At 35.1% G+C, this 18,225-nt stretch overlaps 1 protein-coding gene across 8 annotated transcripts in view; it reads left to right on the forward strand.

Moving 5' to 3' along the window:
• The window catches only part of TASP1 (taspase 1), a 490,143-nt gene that overhangs the window by 159,876 nt on the left and 312,042 nt on the right, over positions 1 to 18,225 (forward strand). For 7 of the 8 annotated variants that reach the window (XR_013157441.1, XM_077115178.1, XM_077115179.1 and 4 more), the window contains exons 9-10: positions 12,126 to 12,245; positions 16,953 to 17,031. Coding sequence is in view for 6 of the 8 variants with exons in the window: in XM_077115178.1 (XP_076971293.1) it covers positions 12,126 to 12,245; positions 16,953 to 17,031 (199 nt within the window). In the remaining 2 variants the exon portion in view is untranslated. The remainder of the gene's footprint in view (positions 1 to 12,125; positions 12,246 to 16,952; positions 17,032 to 18,225) is intronic. The other variant, XR_013157446.1, reaches the window with a different exon arrangement.

Raw genomic sequence — 18,225 nt, forward strand, 5'->3', positions numbered from 1 at the left:
TCCAATTTTTTTTATGCCCCTATAATGTCCTTTGGGTCTTTTTTCCTCAATTGTGCAAACAAATATATAAATAAATCTTTAAATCCCAACGCTTCCTAAGCATACTAATCAGTGGGATTAATTCCATTCACAACGTTGCAAAACCCACAACACCATCCATTACCTTAGCATTCCCTTCACAATAAGCAAAAATCCTATACTCAGTCTGCCCCATTACACCTGTCTCCCACCCCTGGCAACTTGTACTGTACTTTCTGTCTCCATGAATTTGCATTTTCTCTATTATTTTCTTTGTGGTTATCATGGGGCTTAAATTTAACATCCTAATCTATAACAATCGTGTTATTTTGGTACCAGTTTAACTTCAGTAATCATTACATGTTGTGCAATTACCTGTTAGAGCCTATAGGAGGCCAAAAGTGGAGTTTTAAACAAAACACACAATAGTACTGGTATTTATATTTACCCATGTTATTATCTCTTTTGGAGGTCTCTAGTTCTTCATGTGGTTTCAGTCAGTTGTGTAGTGTCCTTTAACTTCCAAGCAGCAGAAATTCCTTTAGCACTTCTTGTGGTGTCAGTCTGGTGGTAATGAAATCCCTTAGCTTTTGTTTATCTGGGGATGTCTTAATCCCTCCCTAATTTTTGAAAGGTGGTTTTGCTGGATATAGAATTCTTGGTTGGTTATTTCTTGCTTTCAGCACTTTAAATATGTCTTCCCATTGCCTTCTTGCCTCGTGGTTGTCTGATGAGAAATTGGCATTTAATCTTATTGAGGTTCCCTTGTGTATATGTCATGTTGCTTCTCTCTCATGGATTTTAGAATTGTCTGTATTTGGCATTTGACAGTTTGACTATAATATGATGTTGTGTGGGTCCATTTGGGTTTATCGTGTTTGAAGTTTGTTGAGCATCCTGGATGTGTATATTCATGTCTTTTGTCAAATTTAGGAAATTGTGAGCCATTATTTCTTTGAATATTTTCTCTGTCCTGTCTCTTTTTCTTCTCCTTGTGGGATTCCTACAATGTGTGTGTTGGTATGCTTGATAGTGTCCCACAGGTTCCTCAGGCTTTGTTCACTTGTCTTCATCCTTTCTTTCTTCTGCTCCCCAGATTGTATGATTTCTCTTCAAGTTCACTGATTCTTTCTTCTGCCAGTTCTAATTTGCTGTTGAACCCAGCAGGGAATTTTCCATTTCTGTTACTTTGGTGGTCTTCAGCTTTTTTTGGTTCTTTTTCATAATTTCCATCTTTCTGTTGATATTCTCTTTTCTTCATCTGTCATTTTGCTGATTTCCTTTAATTTTTTGTCCATGTTTTCCTTTAGCTCTTTCAGCATATTTAGGACTATTTTTTAAGTGTTACTTGGAGTGTCCCAGTTTGATCCTCCTCTTTAATGGTGTCTGCTGTCTTAATTTTCTCCTTTACAGAGGTGATCACTTCCTGTTTCTTTGTATGCTTTGTAATCTTTTGTTGAAACCTGAACATTTTGGTATTTTAATGTATTATTGCAGGGATTTAGATTCTGAGGTATATGTTCCTTATACTTGTATCCAGCTAGTGTTATGATAGAGCTTTCCTTGAATGCAACAAACTAAAAAAAAAAATTGAAGAAAAAAGTAACCCCCTTTTACAGCCTTTGCAAATAGACGTGTAGGAGTGTTCTTTTTCAGAGCTGTTCTTCAGGCCAAAGTGTAGTGTTTCCTTGGTCCTTTCTCTGCGTGAGTCTTGTTTTGGATATGTATCATTTATAGCTAGAAATTTTCCCATTTAATCGGATACAAATGATACCGAGGAAACAGTTTCCCCTTGGTCCCAGGTACTGCACTGTATATGCTATAGCCGGTAATCCCTTATCCTGCGCAGCTACTTGACTTCTATCTCTTCTCTCTGTAGGAGAGCACCATGAGCTGCCCTCTACATGCAGGGCAAGTTCTGTGATTGTGAGCCTGTCATGCCATTTCAGGCAGATTGGGCCAGACATATATGCACTTAGCATGTACAGGAGGGTTATCGTGCTCCCTTCATATATATACACATATGCAAACACACACACATACATATATGTAAATGTACATACATGTATATATATATATATAACATTAAAAATACACATTTACGGTCAAACCAAACTCTGATTTTAGTAGCTGTAATCCTGGGTGAGGGCGGTGTCAGTCAATATGGTTAAGCTGTACAGTATTTATCAAAGTAAAATAGGCCATAGAGAAATTAAGGCCATAGCCAGAGTCACCCCACACACATTGCTACTTTTATTTGTACTAAATGTACTTTGGGGAAAATGAAGAAAATATGAATGGAGCCTATTCTGTTGGCTGTTTGCATTAAACACCAGCTTTTGAGTATTGGAAGTCTCTGAATCCATTCTTGAGGTTAAATTGAGTACTATTAGTATTTCTACGATATAGTACTATCATATAGTCAGTTTAAATTGCATTTGTATCATAGAATATATTTAGCTCCTTTCTCATTCTTTGATTTATTACTACTTTCTAATAAGATTTTAATTTGTTGAGGAATAAAAGAAGGAGAATATGAGCATTTTTTCTTTCACTTCTATTTTCTTATATGCTTCTCTTTAGTTGTTATATAGTTTTGAATAATAATTTCCATCTCTGTGAGTAGACTCATAATTATGTGACCAAACAGATATTGCTGTATTTAAAAAATCCCATATCAAATAAATAAACTTATTTTTTATAGTATTAAGTCAATGTCAGATATTGTTTTTTAATCTGAAGAGCGTCAAATTTGAACCTTGGTAAGTGACTTGTTGAAATTGTCATGGTGTTTCATTGGCAGGAATAGAATCCAGATTGTCCACGTTAACTTCTAGTCCTTTATCTATTATTCCCCACTGCTTTAAGATTCAGTTCAAAGGCCAGTGAAGCGCTTGTATTTAAAAGAAAAAGTGTAATTTTATCCAGAGAAGGTAAATGCATGCCCTAAAATGAAAGAAAGACCCAGAGTCCAGACCACAGCCAGGTGTTCCTGGAAAGAGCCAAACTGGACAACTAAATTGAAAAAGGTTGCCTGTTCCTATAAAGATACTTTGCTGCTGTCAATTTAATTAGCAGAGTCTTAGCTAGTTTATGTATTATTTAATCTGTCCAGGTAGTGAAGTTCATATCCTATTAGTGAGTATATTGGTAGCAGTTGCTCTATCTCTTTTATTGTCGTACTATGTTATACATGCCTCTGTGATATAAAACTGTCAAATAATCTTGATTCCCTCCTCTCTTGAACACATTTCCCAGACAATGATAACTGGTATGAGATAGTGAAGGCCGACAAGTTTTCTAGTAGAAAAAATGAAGTTAAAACTAAAGTATAGTATGTATTTTATACTTTACATTTATTTAGAGCTTTTAGGAAAGCAAGGAAATGTGGAGTTAAAGTAAACCGAATTGGTTAGTCAAAAATGAGAAGCGTGTGATCCGGTTGCCAAATGACCTAAGAGAATGGGAGGTCAGCAAAGAAGTGTTTCCAAAAGAAAACATTAAATGGAGGAATGTGTGACCAATGTCAAGGCATATAATTTCTTTTTAGATAAAGTGAGAGTCTTAATGTTTGATGGTTAGAGCCTTAGGAATTTGTTTTGAACAGTAGACTGAAGTGCCTGCAAAACCTCCTGTAGTAAGGATCACTCCCATGTTGAGAGAAATGAGTTTGGTCTTCAGTTTGGGTATTATAGGGACCAACCTAAGACTTCATAGAGGTGTTTAAAGACATACTATTGGGAAAGAACTTGTTTTGGAGTGATGTGCACACTTATTAAATTTAGAAAAGGTCTCCACATGAAGTAATCAGAGAAATGGGCAAAGTTTGGATGCTGCATTCAAATCAAGCATGATACAGTTTCAGAGGACATGATGCCTGAGTTATTGGTCAGATTCAATTAAAAGATGTTTATTTGATTATATTTTGTTAGTTGCTGTTTATAGGTGGATGAAAAACTCAGAAAAGTTCCTAGAACAAGCCACTATATGAAGTGTGTTCCAAAAAGAGAAGGACTATGTTTTTTAAGGGTTTAAAGGTGCAAGAACCTCCTGTGTGACCAAGAAGTGATTTGGGTACCGTTTCTAGAGGCAGTTGAGGCTACAGAACTTGAAGAAAAGCCAGTATATTGATATGAGGATTGTACAATGACATTTGCATTGGAGGAAGTATAAGTGAGCAGATTTATGGAATTCCAATATCAATTAAATTGAACGAGAGAAGTCTAGTTTTGGAAAAGGAAAGCAGGGATCGGCCTTTGCTGAGATTTAGGTGATGAACAAGTAAATTATTGCCTATCAAATTTAATCCATTCAGTTAATTCATTAACAAGTCATTTTTTGACAGCACTAACTTCACCTTTTTTGATCTTTTAATGTTTCTCTTTTATTCATTTTTAATTTTTTTATCTTTGTTTTCTCCTTTCTATTTGTGTTTGTCTTGTTCTTTTTCTAATTTCTTTAGTTGGGCACTTAGTTCATTAAGTTTTAGTTCTTTCCTAATGAATCATTTAGGGATATAAATTTCCCTCTAAGTACCACCTTTTTCTGTATCCCACAAGAGCTGAGCTGTAATATTTTTCTTACTCATTATCAGATAAATTTGTTTCCATTTAGATTTCTTATTTGAGCTGCAAGTTGCTTGGAAGTATTTTTGTTTCTTTTTTAACTTCCAAAATTTGTTTACTTTTCATTGAATCCTAATGTAATTGCATTACAGTCAAACTGTATTCTGTGTGATTTTTTTCTTGAAATTTTTGTGATTTAGTTTTGGATAAGTACATGATTAAATCGAGCATGATTAATTTTTGTATATTCATGTGTGTTTGAAAAGAATGTGTCCCTTCTAATTCTTGCTTATAGGGTTTTATGATCAAGCTTTCTTTTTAAAAAAAAAGTGGTAACATACACACACACACACACACACACACACACACAATTTTCCATTGTAACAATTTTTGGTGAATAATTCAGTGGCATTAATTACATTTACAATGTTTTACCACCATCACCACCTTCCATTACCAAAACTTTTTCATCATTCCAGTATTATCAAGCTTTTTATTTGTACACTTTAGATCTTCTGTTTCTTACTGATTTTTTTGGTCCTCTTGACCTATTCATAATTGAGAGTGATGATTTGAAATCTCTCACTATGAGGGATGGTTCATTGATTTCTCCTTATTACTCTTTTTGCTTTGCATAAGCTTGAGGCTATTCCTTTTTAGATACATACAAGTTTAAAATTATTATATCTCTTTGGTGAATCTAAATTTTCATCATTTGTCTTGTAGGGCCCTCTGTTAATCCTTTTTGCTTTAAAGCTATTTTGCTTATTGTAAATATAGTTATATTGTTTGAATTGATAACTGCCTGGTATATGTATATTTTTCTGTTCTTATACTTGCAACTTGTCCATATCATTTAGGTTTTTCCTTCTAGCTGCTCCAAGATACTGGAGACTGAAAGAAATATCAACGTAATAATTCAGCAATCATACTCCTTTGTTAAATCCTATTTTTTCTGTTATAATTCTGTCTTTTTCTTTGATCCTTTCCCAGTGTTTAGGGGTATTTGTGTGCATATACTATTGAAGTTAAGTTGGTATCAAAACAAATAAGATTGTTATAGATTTAAGATGTTAAGTTTAAGCCCCATGATAACCACAAAGAAAAAGAAACAGAAAATGTAGTATAGATTGCATGGATGAAGGCAGGCACATGTTTTAGTTTGTTCAATCTTCTGGAATGCAATATAACAGAAACTGAATGGCTTTTTTTTTTTTTTTTTTTTTTTTTTTACATGGACAGGCACTGGGAATCGAACCCAGGGTCTCTGGCATGGCAGGTGAGAACTCTGCCGCTGAGCCACCACTACCCACCCAAACTGAATGGCTTTTAAAAAGTGAACTGATTAAGTTGCAAGTTTACAGCTCTAAGGCTATAAAAATGTCCAAACTAAGGCATTAGGGAAAGATACCTTGGTTCAAGAAAGGCTGATGACAACTCGACAGGTGAACTCACTGCTCTCCCCACCCTGCGTGGGACATGACTCCCAGAGGTGTAAACCTCCCTGACAATATGGGACAGATTCCTTGAGCTATCCCGTCCTTTTAAAACTTATTGCAAAGCTCCATTAATGAAAACAGAGTTATAACGGCACAAGGACAGACATACAGACCAATGAAATTGAATTGAGATCATCCTTCATATCTATGGCCAACTGATGTTTGACAAGGGTGTCAAGTCCACTCAATGGCGAAAGAATAGTGTCTTCAACAAATGGTATTGGGAAATCTGGATATCTCTGTGCAAAAGAATGAAGGTGTGCCCCTTGTACACGCCATACACAAAAGTCAGTTCACAGTGGATCAAAGACCTAAATATAAAACCAAAACTCTAAAACTCCTAGCAGAAAATATAGGGAAGCATCTCCAGGACCCCCTGTGTTAGGCAATAGTTTCTTAGCCTTCACTCCAACATTGTGAGCAACAGAAGTAAAAATAGGTAATTGGAACCTCATCACATTTAAAAACTTTTCAAAGCATTTTATCTTGAAATTCAAAAGGCAAACTATAGATGGGGATAAAATATTTGGATATCACATATCCAATAGGTGTTTAATATCCAGAGTATATAAAGAAATCCTTTAACCTAACAATGAAAAGAAAGGTTTCTTATATAATAGGTTGCTTATATAGGTTGCCCTTATAAAAATGGGCGAAAGACTTAAATAGACATCTCTCCCAAAGCAAATCTATAAATGGCCAAAAGGCACATGGGATGATGCTCAACATTATTAGCCATCACGGAAATACAAATCAAAACCACAGTAAGATTTCATATCCATTTGAATGGTTGCTCTTTAAAGAATGGAAAATTACAAGTGTTGGAGAGGATGTGGAGGACTAGGGACACTCATTCATTGTGTGGCAATTTAAATGGGGCAGCCTTTGTGGCACACAGTTTGACAGTGCCTCAGAAAGTTAAGTGATAGAGCTTCTACATGACTTAGCGATCCCACTACTACGTATATACCCAAAAGAATTGAGAACAGGGACTAGACTAGATATTTACATGCTGATGTTCATTATTCACAATTGCCAAAAGATAGAAGCAACACAAGTGTGTGTTACAAGATGAATGGATAAGGACAATGTGTTATACAATGAAATATTATTCAACCCTTTAATGGAATGAATTTCTGATCATGTGACAATTTGGATGAACTTTGAAGATATCATGCAGAGTGAAATAAGCCAGACATAAAAGGGTGAATTTAGATGATCTCACTGATATGAAATAATTAGAATTAGAAATTCATAGAGTTAGAAATTAGAGTGTAGTTTACTAGGGGTGAGGGTGGCAGTAAGAAACGGAAAGTTAATGCTTAATTGGTACAGAATTTCTGTTTGGGGTCATGGAAAATTTTGATAATGAGTGGTGGTGATAGTAATCCAGCATTGTGAACTTAATTAACAGCACTGAATTGTATATTTGAGTATCATCGAGGGTGGGACTTTTAGATGGTATATATACTGCTAGAATAAAATTTAGTAAAAAATATATGACTGGACAACACAAACAGTGGACATTAATGTAAATTTTGAACTATAGGTTAATAGTACATTTATAATAATATTGTTTCATCAATTTTAACAAACTTACCACAATATATCAATCATAGGGAAAACTGGGTGTGATGGGGGAATATTTGGGAACTCCTTATTTTCCATATGCTATTTCTATAAGCCTACAACTTCTCTTAAATAATAAGAAATAGTAGATTGTAAGAGATTAGTAAATGTTATTTATTGTTGTCATCATATGTACAGATATGCAAAGATCTCCAAGTACATGGAGATACATGAATTTGTGATGTAGCGAAACAGTTTTGTGGTGTGGAGTGGGAAGGAAGGCCTTTGGTTGTTATTAACATATTCCTTCTGAATTGGTTTAGATGGGTTTGTATAATTTTTGCAACTTTATCAAATTTGTAATTATCTTTAAAAAAGTCGAACATCACTAAAGCATTTGTGAAAATAGTCTGGAATTACTTGGAGGCTCAGAAGAAAGACAGGAGATCTTCCTTACATTGGATTCATAAATGCCATGAAAGTGGGCCTTCCTATTGAAGTAGGTGTGTTATGTGTGTACGTCCAGTTGTATCCTAGCCTTTCTTACCCTACTCTACATAAGTTGTTTTTTTGTTTTTTCATGGCCAGGCACCGGGAACTGAACCCAGTCTCTGGTATGGCAGGAGAGAATTCTGCCACTGAGCCACCGTTGCACCGCCCTCTGCATAAGTTTTAAGATGTATTGTTCAGTGCTGATTGAATGATAATACAAAACAAAATGAATTGAATTTCTCTAATTTACTTTGTGTCCTATTTGAGGTGACTGTTAATGCAAACTCCAAGTAAAACTCTAGTATAAAGTATACCCTTCTAAGGCTGTGGCTCATGAATAAAAACAAAACTTTTGCATTGCTATTTTTAATTATTGTTATTGTTAGGACATACTTGCAAAATCAATAGAAAAGCAAAATACAGTTCTTTGTATATGTAACAAAGAATAGATATTAAAAATATTTATGTAACATGGTTCTTTGATTTGTTTATTTTTCAAACTTTGCCTAATGAATCTAGCAATTTTATATTGTTTATCGCATGTATACAAAAAAAAATCCACACTTTTGTGGTGTTCCCCAATATAATCCTTATAAAGAATGTGATTCTAGAGGTTATTTCCTAGGTAATGACATCATTCATAATAAAAACTACAACTTTCAAAACTTTCCCCCCAAATAATGTAAACAGTATGTTTCAGTAAGGACAATAGGTACATGTATATCTGTGTGGTTAAAGTGCTCTTAAGTATTTATGGAGTGTTAAGATGTAATAGTAGCTCTATTAGTAACGTCCTGTGTTTCTTAGACTTTCTAAGATTTCATTGCTGTACAAATGAAATCTGTAAAATTATTATTGCCAAAATACCAGTGTTTGTTTTTCACCCAATTTATCTGCGCTTCATAAAAATAGTTAAATATTACTTCACCATACTTAAATTTGCTTTTCCATGTGTCAATTCTGTGAACTAATTCTTGAATATTTATTTAGTAATTCTAATTTTTGCAGGTGTTGCTGGCCCTTGGGAATATTTACCTTAATATGGAATAGGATTCTCTATTTTTTGCTTGATTTTTCATTTTTGAAAACCAAGTTACCGTAAACCTAAGTACGTGTAGTCCAGCTACACTGGCATTATTTCGTTAGGCATAAAAATTCCCATTCTCATAATATACTGGTTCAAAACCTAGAAGAATTTTTTAGGAAGATTATATTTCTTTTTTTTTTTTAAATACATACAAAGTTTATTAAAAATAGGTTGCAACTGAAATACAGTAGAAATGGAAAACTACAGCAGTTTTGATGTCTTTTCCATAATAATGCACATTCATGAAAAGCACTTTCACACATATTCACATTTGATCTATAGAAGATTATATTTCATTGCCAGAACCTATAAAGTATACCCTTTCTTCACTTGTTGTTGTTGTTTTTGTTGAGGGAAGTTAATTTACAGGGTCTTTTTATTTGTATGGTAGTTGTCTACTTCTAAAAAAAAAGTATAAGTTCAATACCTTAAAATAATTTCAGTATGTTCATGGTGATGTGATCATGGTGATATGCTAATTGATAGTTCAACAAATATAATTTAAGTCTTTTATGCTGGAATAATGTCATTCTCAGGTGGTTCAAGTTTCTTCTTCAGCAGATTTGTCCTAGGCTATTATTTGTGGTAATTATTGTGGCATATGTTTCATAATGATCAACGAGAGGTGCGATCATACCTTGCTCCTCAAAGTGGAGCCCTTGGATCAACAGCATTACCTAGGGGCTTGTTAGTTGTGTAATGTTGGCCAGTTCCAGATCTACATAATATGAGGGATGCAGATGTGGGTAATTTCTTCCTAATTAAGAAATAGCTATGTTCTGAGTGCCTGCTGTGTACAGAGTGATACAGAATAGACTGAACTTTTTCTTGGGGAATTTATATTCAGGTTTGAGAACTATTCCTGAAAATCCAGTGCCTGCCATCAGTAGAACTGTGGTATTCTGTCATACGGCCATGTGGATCAATTGGCTAGATTTCTCCCAGGTATGGTTAAAAGAGAGTAGGAATATATCACTCATTGTAGTCAGTTATGCTTTTTCTGTTTAAGAAAGTACTGTCATAGTATATCAGTGTCTTTAAAGGGTGTTAAGCTTTAGTGCAAAAAAAAAAAGAATGTAAATGTTTAGCTGTAAATACCTTCTCCCAATAGACGTGATGTAAAATATGTTATGGTTGCTTCTACCTCTGAATTTTTCTATTTGCTTTAAAGAAAAATTTTTGTTTGCTTTGCTTCCAATATTTCAAAATTCCCTTCATTGTCACTCAATATGTTAGGTGGCTTCAGAAACTCATGGACTTTTCTGGTAATTGCCTTCGTGTGAAATTTTAAAAATTGCTTTGCCAGGTATCCTTCAGTACAAATGAAGTGTTGCTCAGTAGTCTGAGGAGTATTGAACCTGCGTGTCTGCCTGGCTGTCTCATGCATGTTTGGGGGTGGTGTTGACAGTGGGTCCTGGGGTTCTGGGGGTACAGTTTGAAAACCAGTGTCCCAGTGTAAGAATACTACTGTAACAGCTGTTAACCTAAAGACCTACAGTAAACCTCCTCCCCTTTTTAATATGTGAGAAAGAGATGTGGTTCCCCCCCTGAAACTTTTTTCCTGTCTTCCTTGATTCTGATTTTGATCCAGTAGCATAGGATTTGCATGTCCTGTGCTGTCACTGAAGGTGAACATAGGCTGACAAAATATGAGGCAGCCATTTAGATTCCTTGGTTGGTAATTTACCCTATGGCAATCCTGTACCATTGAAGAAAGGTGTCCCTTTCATTTCTGCCCCTCTCCTTCCATAGGCTAAAGGAAACATTCCTTATTTATTTTAACATTTTATTTAGATAATTTCAATCTTACAGGAAAATTGCAAGAACACTAAGACTCCTATACGCCCTTCACCCAGATTCAGCATTTAATATTTTTTCATGTTTGCTTTATTCTTCCCTTTGTCTCTCTATATGTATGTTGTTGTTGCTATTTTCCTGAACCATTTGAGAGTAAGTTGCAGGCATGAGACCCTTTTACCCCTAGATACTTATGCATATACTTCCTAAGAACAAGAACATTTTCTTTTATGACCTACAATACAGTTACACAAAATAGAAAATTTAACATTGATTCAATACTGTTATCTATAGTTCATGTTCAAATTTTTTCCAAATTGCGCCAACACTATCCTTTACAGCAATTATTTTTTCTCATTTGAGTCTGCAGACAGCTGCTTATAGTCCAGAGGCTGGAGACAGCTGCTTGTAGTCACTGAGTGTGAAATGCCTTTGGCATGTGGAACCTGGGGCAGGACACAGAAACATGAAGATGCCTCCCAGCACATACAGTTTTCTGCCACACATTTAGCAAGTATTGACGTAGCAGAGAAGAGAGCTTGCCTTAAGTTTTCTCACAAGCAGGGCATTGTAAAAGAAAGTGATAGCGTAGTATACGTCAAGATTGTAATTGCCATTCTCTTTATGTATGTGTTGGATGTATTGCTTTTTAAAGTTTCTATGGTAAATTTATAGAAATCCTAATATGGCATTTATTTTTTTACTTATGCCCCAGATCTTTTCCTCTATACAACCAGGAACTTAATTCTTGAAATTAAGGAGACACCGCTATATACTCTAGTTTATGTTAAATTACTAATTTTTTCTCCATTAAAAAGCCATAATTAGTCTTTCAGAGCAAAGCAAGATGGTTTTTTTTAAGAGAAAAGCAACAAGACAACCTTTGTTCAGGATTTTTTCGGTGGAAAATACATTTGACTTGAACAGGATTTAAATGGCAACTTGATAATGGCTAATTTTAGGGGATTGCACAATGTTCTATTTCAGGATTAGCTCAGTTTTATGTTATGCCACGATTGTACTGAAAAGTGCTATGTAGTCATGTCAAGTTGTTGCACACCATGCTTACTGAATGCTCATGCCACTTTTGCTCCACAGGAAAATGACTCAGGCACTTTGGACACAGTGGGCGCTGTGGTTGTGGACCAAGAAGGTAATGTCGCTGCTGCTGTCTCCAGTGGAGGCTTGGCCTTGAAACATCCAGGAAGAGTTGGTCAGGTAAGTAATTATGCTTTTTTTTTTTTTTTTTAACTATCTTTCCTAGTTAAAGCATGGAATTTTCTGCTCACAGTTTTTTTTAACCAGTAGAGTCATTTTTTTTTTCTTTGAAAAGATAAATATTATTGTTCTTTAACATTTAGCTGGTATAAAATATCAAACAAATACCTTTTCAAGGGTGGGCCATGGTGGCTCAGCAGGCAGAGTTCTTGCCTGCCATGCCGGAGACCTGGGTTTGGTTCCCGGTGCCTGCCCATGTAAAAAAAAAAAAAAATACTTTTTCAAGAGTCTGTCTGAAAAAGCTATCTCATGATAATAGGATTTCTTTCTTATCTTTACAATCAATAATCGAACCGGTCGAACATTTCAGCCATTTTATAACTAACCAATATTTCAGGTCACCAACACATGAATACCACTCAAGAAATATAGAAAAAAGTAGGGATTAATTTTTGTGAAACTCACTAATTTCCAGTTTACTTGCACATCCTCTTCATCCTTCCCCCCATTCTCCAATCTTTAGTTCTATACTGAGAATGAAATTTAACAATCTGATTGAGTCAGCATTCTGAGTTTAAAGTAATTTGACACATGACTTATATGCTTAATGAATATTTGTTGAGTGACCAAATGAATTGGGTACTCTCATAGACTCTGTTAAAGTAATTGCAGGACTTGTTTAAACTCAGTATTTGGAACTTAACATTCTTCATGGAGCATTGCTTGGCATCCTTTGTTTGCTCTGTTCCTCACATTTGAAGAAAAGTCAGTGTCACAGTTGATTTGGTCATGGTGGTTACTGAATGCTTGGAGCTGAGTGATTGGACACATGGAGAACATCTTTGTAAAGCCTGAAGTGATGCTCCCTCATGTGCCTTTTATTTTGGGTAAGCCATTTACAGTCCTATACTGGGGGAGAGAGGGAGAGAGAATAATTAATTTTGTGCTACTCTTTGCCTACCGTACAAGAGGATTTATGGAGAATGATTACTCAACATGTGTACGATGCTTTGAACTCATTATAAAAGGCCTTTGTCTGGACATGGTATTTTTCCACATTATAAAGTCCCAGTGGATTTGTCGAGTTTGGAGTAAGAAAACCAAGCCTGGCATATCAGATTTGGGCACCCTTGTGGAGGAGAGAAAAAAGCCAGCAGAGCTGCTGTATTCAGAGCTGAATTATGTTGTAATTCCCGTTACATTCTCACTTTTTCTGTTTGTTTTGGTTTGCATAATAGCAGCAACAGGGCCAGGGATGATCCTGGACTATGTTATTTGAATATTATTACATCTAACACTCTTGAAGCCACTACGCATGGACTGCCCTGGAAAAAGAAAACTAATGTGAAACGTAACATTTTGATTTGACCCACTGGCTAGTTTATGAATACAGTTAGTGAGAGTTGTAAAATTAGGAAGAGATGTGGAAGAGAGGGGTAAATGTATTTAAAAGAAAATGCAGTTGCTTAATTGGGCTCAATTGTTTGGATAGAGATAAGGTAATAAACCTGAAAATTTGTAAGCATTGGAGAGGTAAAGAGCCCTTCTTGGTAACCTGATACATTGTGTTTAGGCTGGGGCAGAGAAACTCAATTGCAGAATGAAAGAAAAATATAAAAGCAAATTGTATCAGGCTAGGGTTTTCAAAATGTGCTGAAACCAGATACTTTAAAATACATTTAAATGCTCAAATGAACTATTTAAATTTTTTTGGCATATTACCCTGTTCTAGATATGTGATAACAGTTAAAATGGTAAAATGGCAATTTGAATTAGAATTAATTTGCTTCTTTAGCTTACCTTTATAATTAGAATTTACCATTTGAACAAGAGAAAGAACTTATATTCAACAACCCCTGCTATCTCCTGCTTGCGCGCGTGCACGCGCACACACACACACACACACACACACACACACACACACACAATAGGCAGTGAGTTTAGTGGTTAACTGTTGAACTTTGGATTCAGGGAAACCTTTATTCTCAAACTTACTATGCTCTTTACTTTGGACAAAGTTACTCAACATCTTTAAGCTCCAGTTTCCACAACTGTCAGATGGGAATAAATAGCTACCTTACAGACTTGTAGAAGATTAAATGACATAATGCATTTTAATTGGTTACGGTAGACAATTCTCAATAACAATTGTGGCTACCATTTGTGAAGTTCTTGCTGTATCCAGGAGCCATGATCAATGTGTATGCTAATTCATGTGATCGTCTGACAATGCCATGGGCTGAATATTTTTATTACTCCCATTTTATAGAAGAGAAGATTAGATAATTATGAAAGTAAAATAGTTACTTATATGACCTACTTTTACTGTATAATAATATCTTCAATAAAATTTTAATAAATTTTACTACCTCCCCCAAAACTTGTCTTTGTTTATTTCTTAAGACCTATCTAAGTTTGCTGTGTTTTACCCAAAGAAGTTAATAAGAGAGGGATACCCTCTGATTCTTTCTTTTATCCCTATTCCTACCTCTGTCCAACCAATTTCTGCAGGTTAAGAAGGGAGATGACTTTAGATAATGAAGTTGAGGGGGGTGTGTCATAAAAGATATTTGCTTAGAGAGAAGATGCAATGGGTAAGAATAAATGTTCTTTCTTTTCTAGAAAGAGTTCCACTCCACTGGCCTTCTTAGAGGGATCCTTTTTGCCTTATTTACTTTTTATCTTTAGAGCAGGCTGCTAGTCAGGGTAGTTGTGAGGAATGGAAAGGATGATGGGCAAAGTCTAGGGTCCTTCCACTGAGGTTCTGTGTTCCCCAAGGCTTTGGCTGACCTAGCATCTGCCTGGGGTGTACCATTTAAGTGGCTTATCCCACGAGTCTGCCAGTTTTACTCTAAAATCCTTGTGATGAGTCACTTGTGGAGAGCTTTCTGTTGCCACATGACCCAGAAGTGTCGAGTAGTCTTGAATATATTAGAATCATGATGTTTTTAGGCAATAACAGCTTTTCTACTGTCTGCCATAACTGGAGCATTGTGTTCAGTTCTCATGGGTCCTGGACAAGGTCTCAAAAACTTCCACAAGGCTGAGTCCCAGGCAACCACTTCAGTCAGTCTGAGTTGGCACAAAAGTCAAAACTTACTCATTATTCTGGACTCTGAATTATTTATCAAGGAGGATGATTAGAGGAGTAGGACTTGTTGCATGCATCTCAGAGTCCTAAGGAACAGTTCACATATCTGAGATTTTTTTTTGAGTAAGAAAAGGAAGAAACCAGGAGATAGGAACAGTTAATATTTTTAAAAATCTAGAGGACTTTATAGAGAGGTTAAAGTAATTCCAGAGAGTAGAACCAGACCTAGTGAATAGAAGTTATGATGAAGCAGAATTTATTCCATCTATAAGAAAAGAATTCTACATCAATATGATGTATCCAAAGGAGAAAAGGTTCCCACTTGATGTAGTGAGGTTCTTAATTTCAGAAGTGCCTGTGATGTTTCATGGAGATTCTTGCTCTGAGTAGAATTTTGAGAGCAAATGAATTTTAAGGTCTTTGTAAAAGAAATAATAGAATATCATAGAAAGCTGATGTTTATTTGGTCACGAACCCCCTAGACTTAGCCCATTTGTCCACTGTTCAGAAATGATCTCTTTGGAGATCTTTCTGTTAGTTTCTAAAGAGCTTACCTAATTCTTTTCCTTTTTTTTTTGCAATTGCAATGAACTCCATTTTTTTTATTGATTGACATTTAGCTTGCTTCCAGTTTTTCATTCTTACTGACCACGTGGTAATGAACATCCTTGAGCATGCCTCCTGTATTTCTCTATAATACTAGCTAAGGGCTTTTCTAATTCTGTTTGTAACTAAGGAATTGATGAGTTATCAGTTGTGCTTCCCCTACCAAAGGCAGAGCAATCATTGTGGATATTGAAAAGATGAATCAAGACATTCTGGGTGGGATTATTGAAAACAGAATAGGAGTGATTATCATATTCTTTTATAAACCATAGTAGCTTATCATATTCCTGGTGGTTTGAAACATATAAATCTACCTCACCTCCTTACAAAGTAATTAGTGTAAATAGACCTTTTCGTCTCCTTTTTAAAAAAATTTTCTATCTGGCATCTAGCACTGTAGTGAGTATAAACTGGGCCCTTTATTACATAGCTGTTTGCAGTTCCTGTTGTGCCACTTCAAGAAAGGCATGGAAAAGGCCTTCTGAAAGCAGGGTTTCCTAGAGTGTGGCAGAAGAATCACCTGCTTCCCCATCTCTTAGAGCCCTGGGTAATAATGCCCATTCCCATCCTTCCCCCCAGACCTACTGAATCAGAATCTCCAGGAGTCAGGGTTCCTATCAGCAAGGTCCTTAAGTAATTTGGCACACACCTAATTTGAGAACCACTATTTTAAAGCAACCATAATGATTTCAAGGGGCCAGAAGAGCAACTGGCTGATAAACTTTAAAGGGGGAAAGGCTTTTCAGTGACAAAAAACTTCTGCTAATGAGACTAAGAATCTTTCTTTTCCTAGTTTTTAAAAAACTTTTGGATTAGAATAACTGAAAATATAGTTTTGATGGTATTAGAACCGTTGTTTGAGTGGGTCTTATACAACCTTTGATATCATCATCCAGCTGATATGTATCATTAGTAAACCTGCCTCTATAATAGATATAATTTTGTCTTCTATTGCAAGTTGGTTATTACTTATAATATTTCAGAAATACTTTGTCTATTTTTTTCCCCAGGCTGCTCTTTATGGATGTGGCTGCTGGGCTGAAAATACTGGAACACACAGTCCCTATTCCACAGCTGTGAGTACCTCAGGTATTTGCTGCTTTCATGACCATTTTTCATAACTTAAACCCTGCAGGACATTTAAAAATTTATGTCAATATTTTTATGTAAACATGATGCATGTGCTAAAACACTGCGTAAACAGGAGTATTGGTGCATGATAGATCTTTGATATTTGGGAGCTTTTAAGTATCATTTAGTATTGCACAATGTGAATGCTTTGCTAGCTAGCAGTTTCCATGCTACTCTGGGTTAACCTTACCTTAATTATATATTTAAGGAATTTTTTTCTCAAATGACTAATGATAGTGCCAAATTTTGACAACAAATTTTGAAAAGTAGCGGGACATTTCAAATGCTAATGGACAATCCCTTGAGTAAGATGTTCACATAAATCTAAGAAGATGTGTTTTAGAATGCATCCACTCCTAGAACTGCCCTGTTAATAACTTAACAAATACTTAGGTATTTGAAAAAACCTAAGTCTGAAATAGTTAATTCATTGTTTCATTTTTCTTTCCCAGAGAAATCTCATTTGGGATCATGTGTTGCATTGGTAAATTTGGTCAATATGCTGTACAGTGTGTTGGTTTGTTGTTGTTTAGATATTACTCATATATCTAGCTGTTAGGAGATCTGGATTTCATTTTAAGCTAAAATCCTGAGTGCCTACCTCACTATATCACTTTTTTTTTTATTTTTTTTATTTTATTATTTTTTTTTTATTAATTAAAAAAATTAACTAACAACATTAGAAATCAATCCATTCTACATATGCAATCAGTAATTCTTAATATCATCACATAGGTGTATGGTCATCATTTCTCAGTACATATGCATCGATTTAGAGAAAGAAATAGCACGACAACAGAAAAGGAGATAAAGTGATAACACAGAGAAAACACAAATAAAAATAAAAAGTACAAAAATATATAAGAGAAAGAAAAAAAAACAAAAAAAAACTATAGATCAGATGCAGCTTCATTCAGCGTTCCAACATAATCACATTACAATTAGGCAGTATTGTGCTGACCATTTTTTTTAGACATCATACCATTCTACATATGCAATCAGTAATTCTTAAAATCATCACATAGATGCATGATCATCGTTTCTTAGTACATTTGCATCGGTTTAGAAGAACTAGCAGTATAACAGAAAAAAATATAGAATGTTAATATAGAGAAAAAAAATAAAAGTAATAATAATAAGAACAAAACAAAC

The sequence above is a fragment of the Tamandua tetradactyla genome, chromosome 1, assembly GCF_023851605.1.
Source record: "Tamandua tetradactyla isolate mTamTet1 chromosome 1, mTamTet1.pri, whole genome shotgun sequence".
NCBI classification, from domain to species: Eukaryota; Metazoa; Chordata; class Mammalia; order Pilosa; family Myrmecophagidae; genus Tamandua; species Tamandua tetradactyla.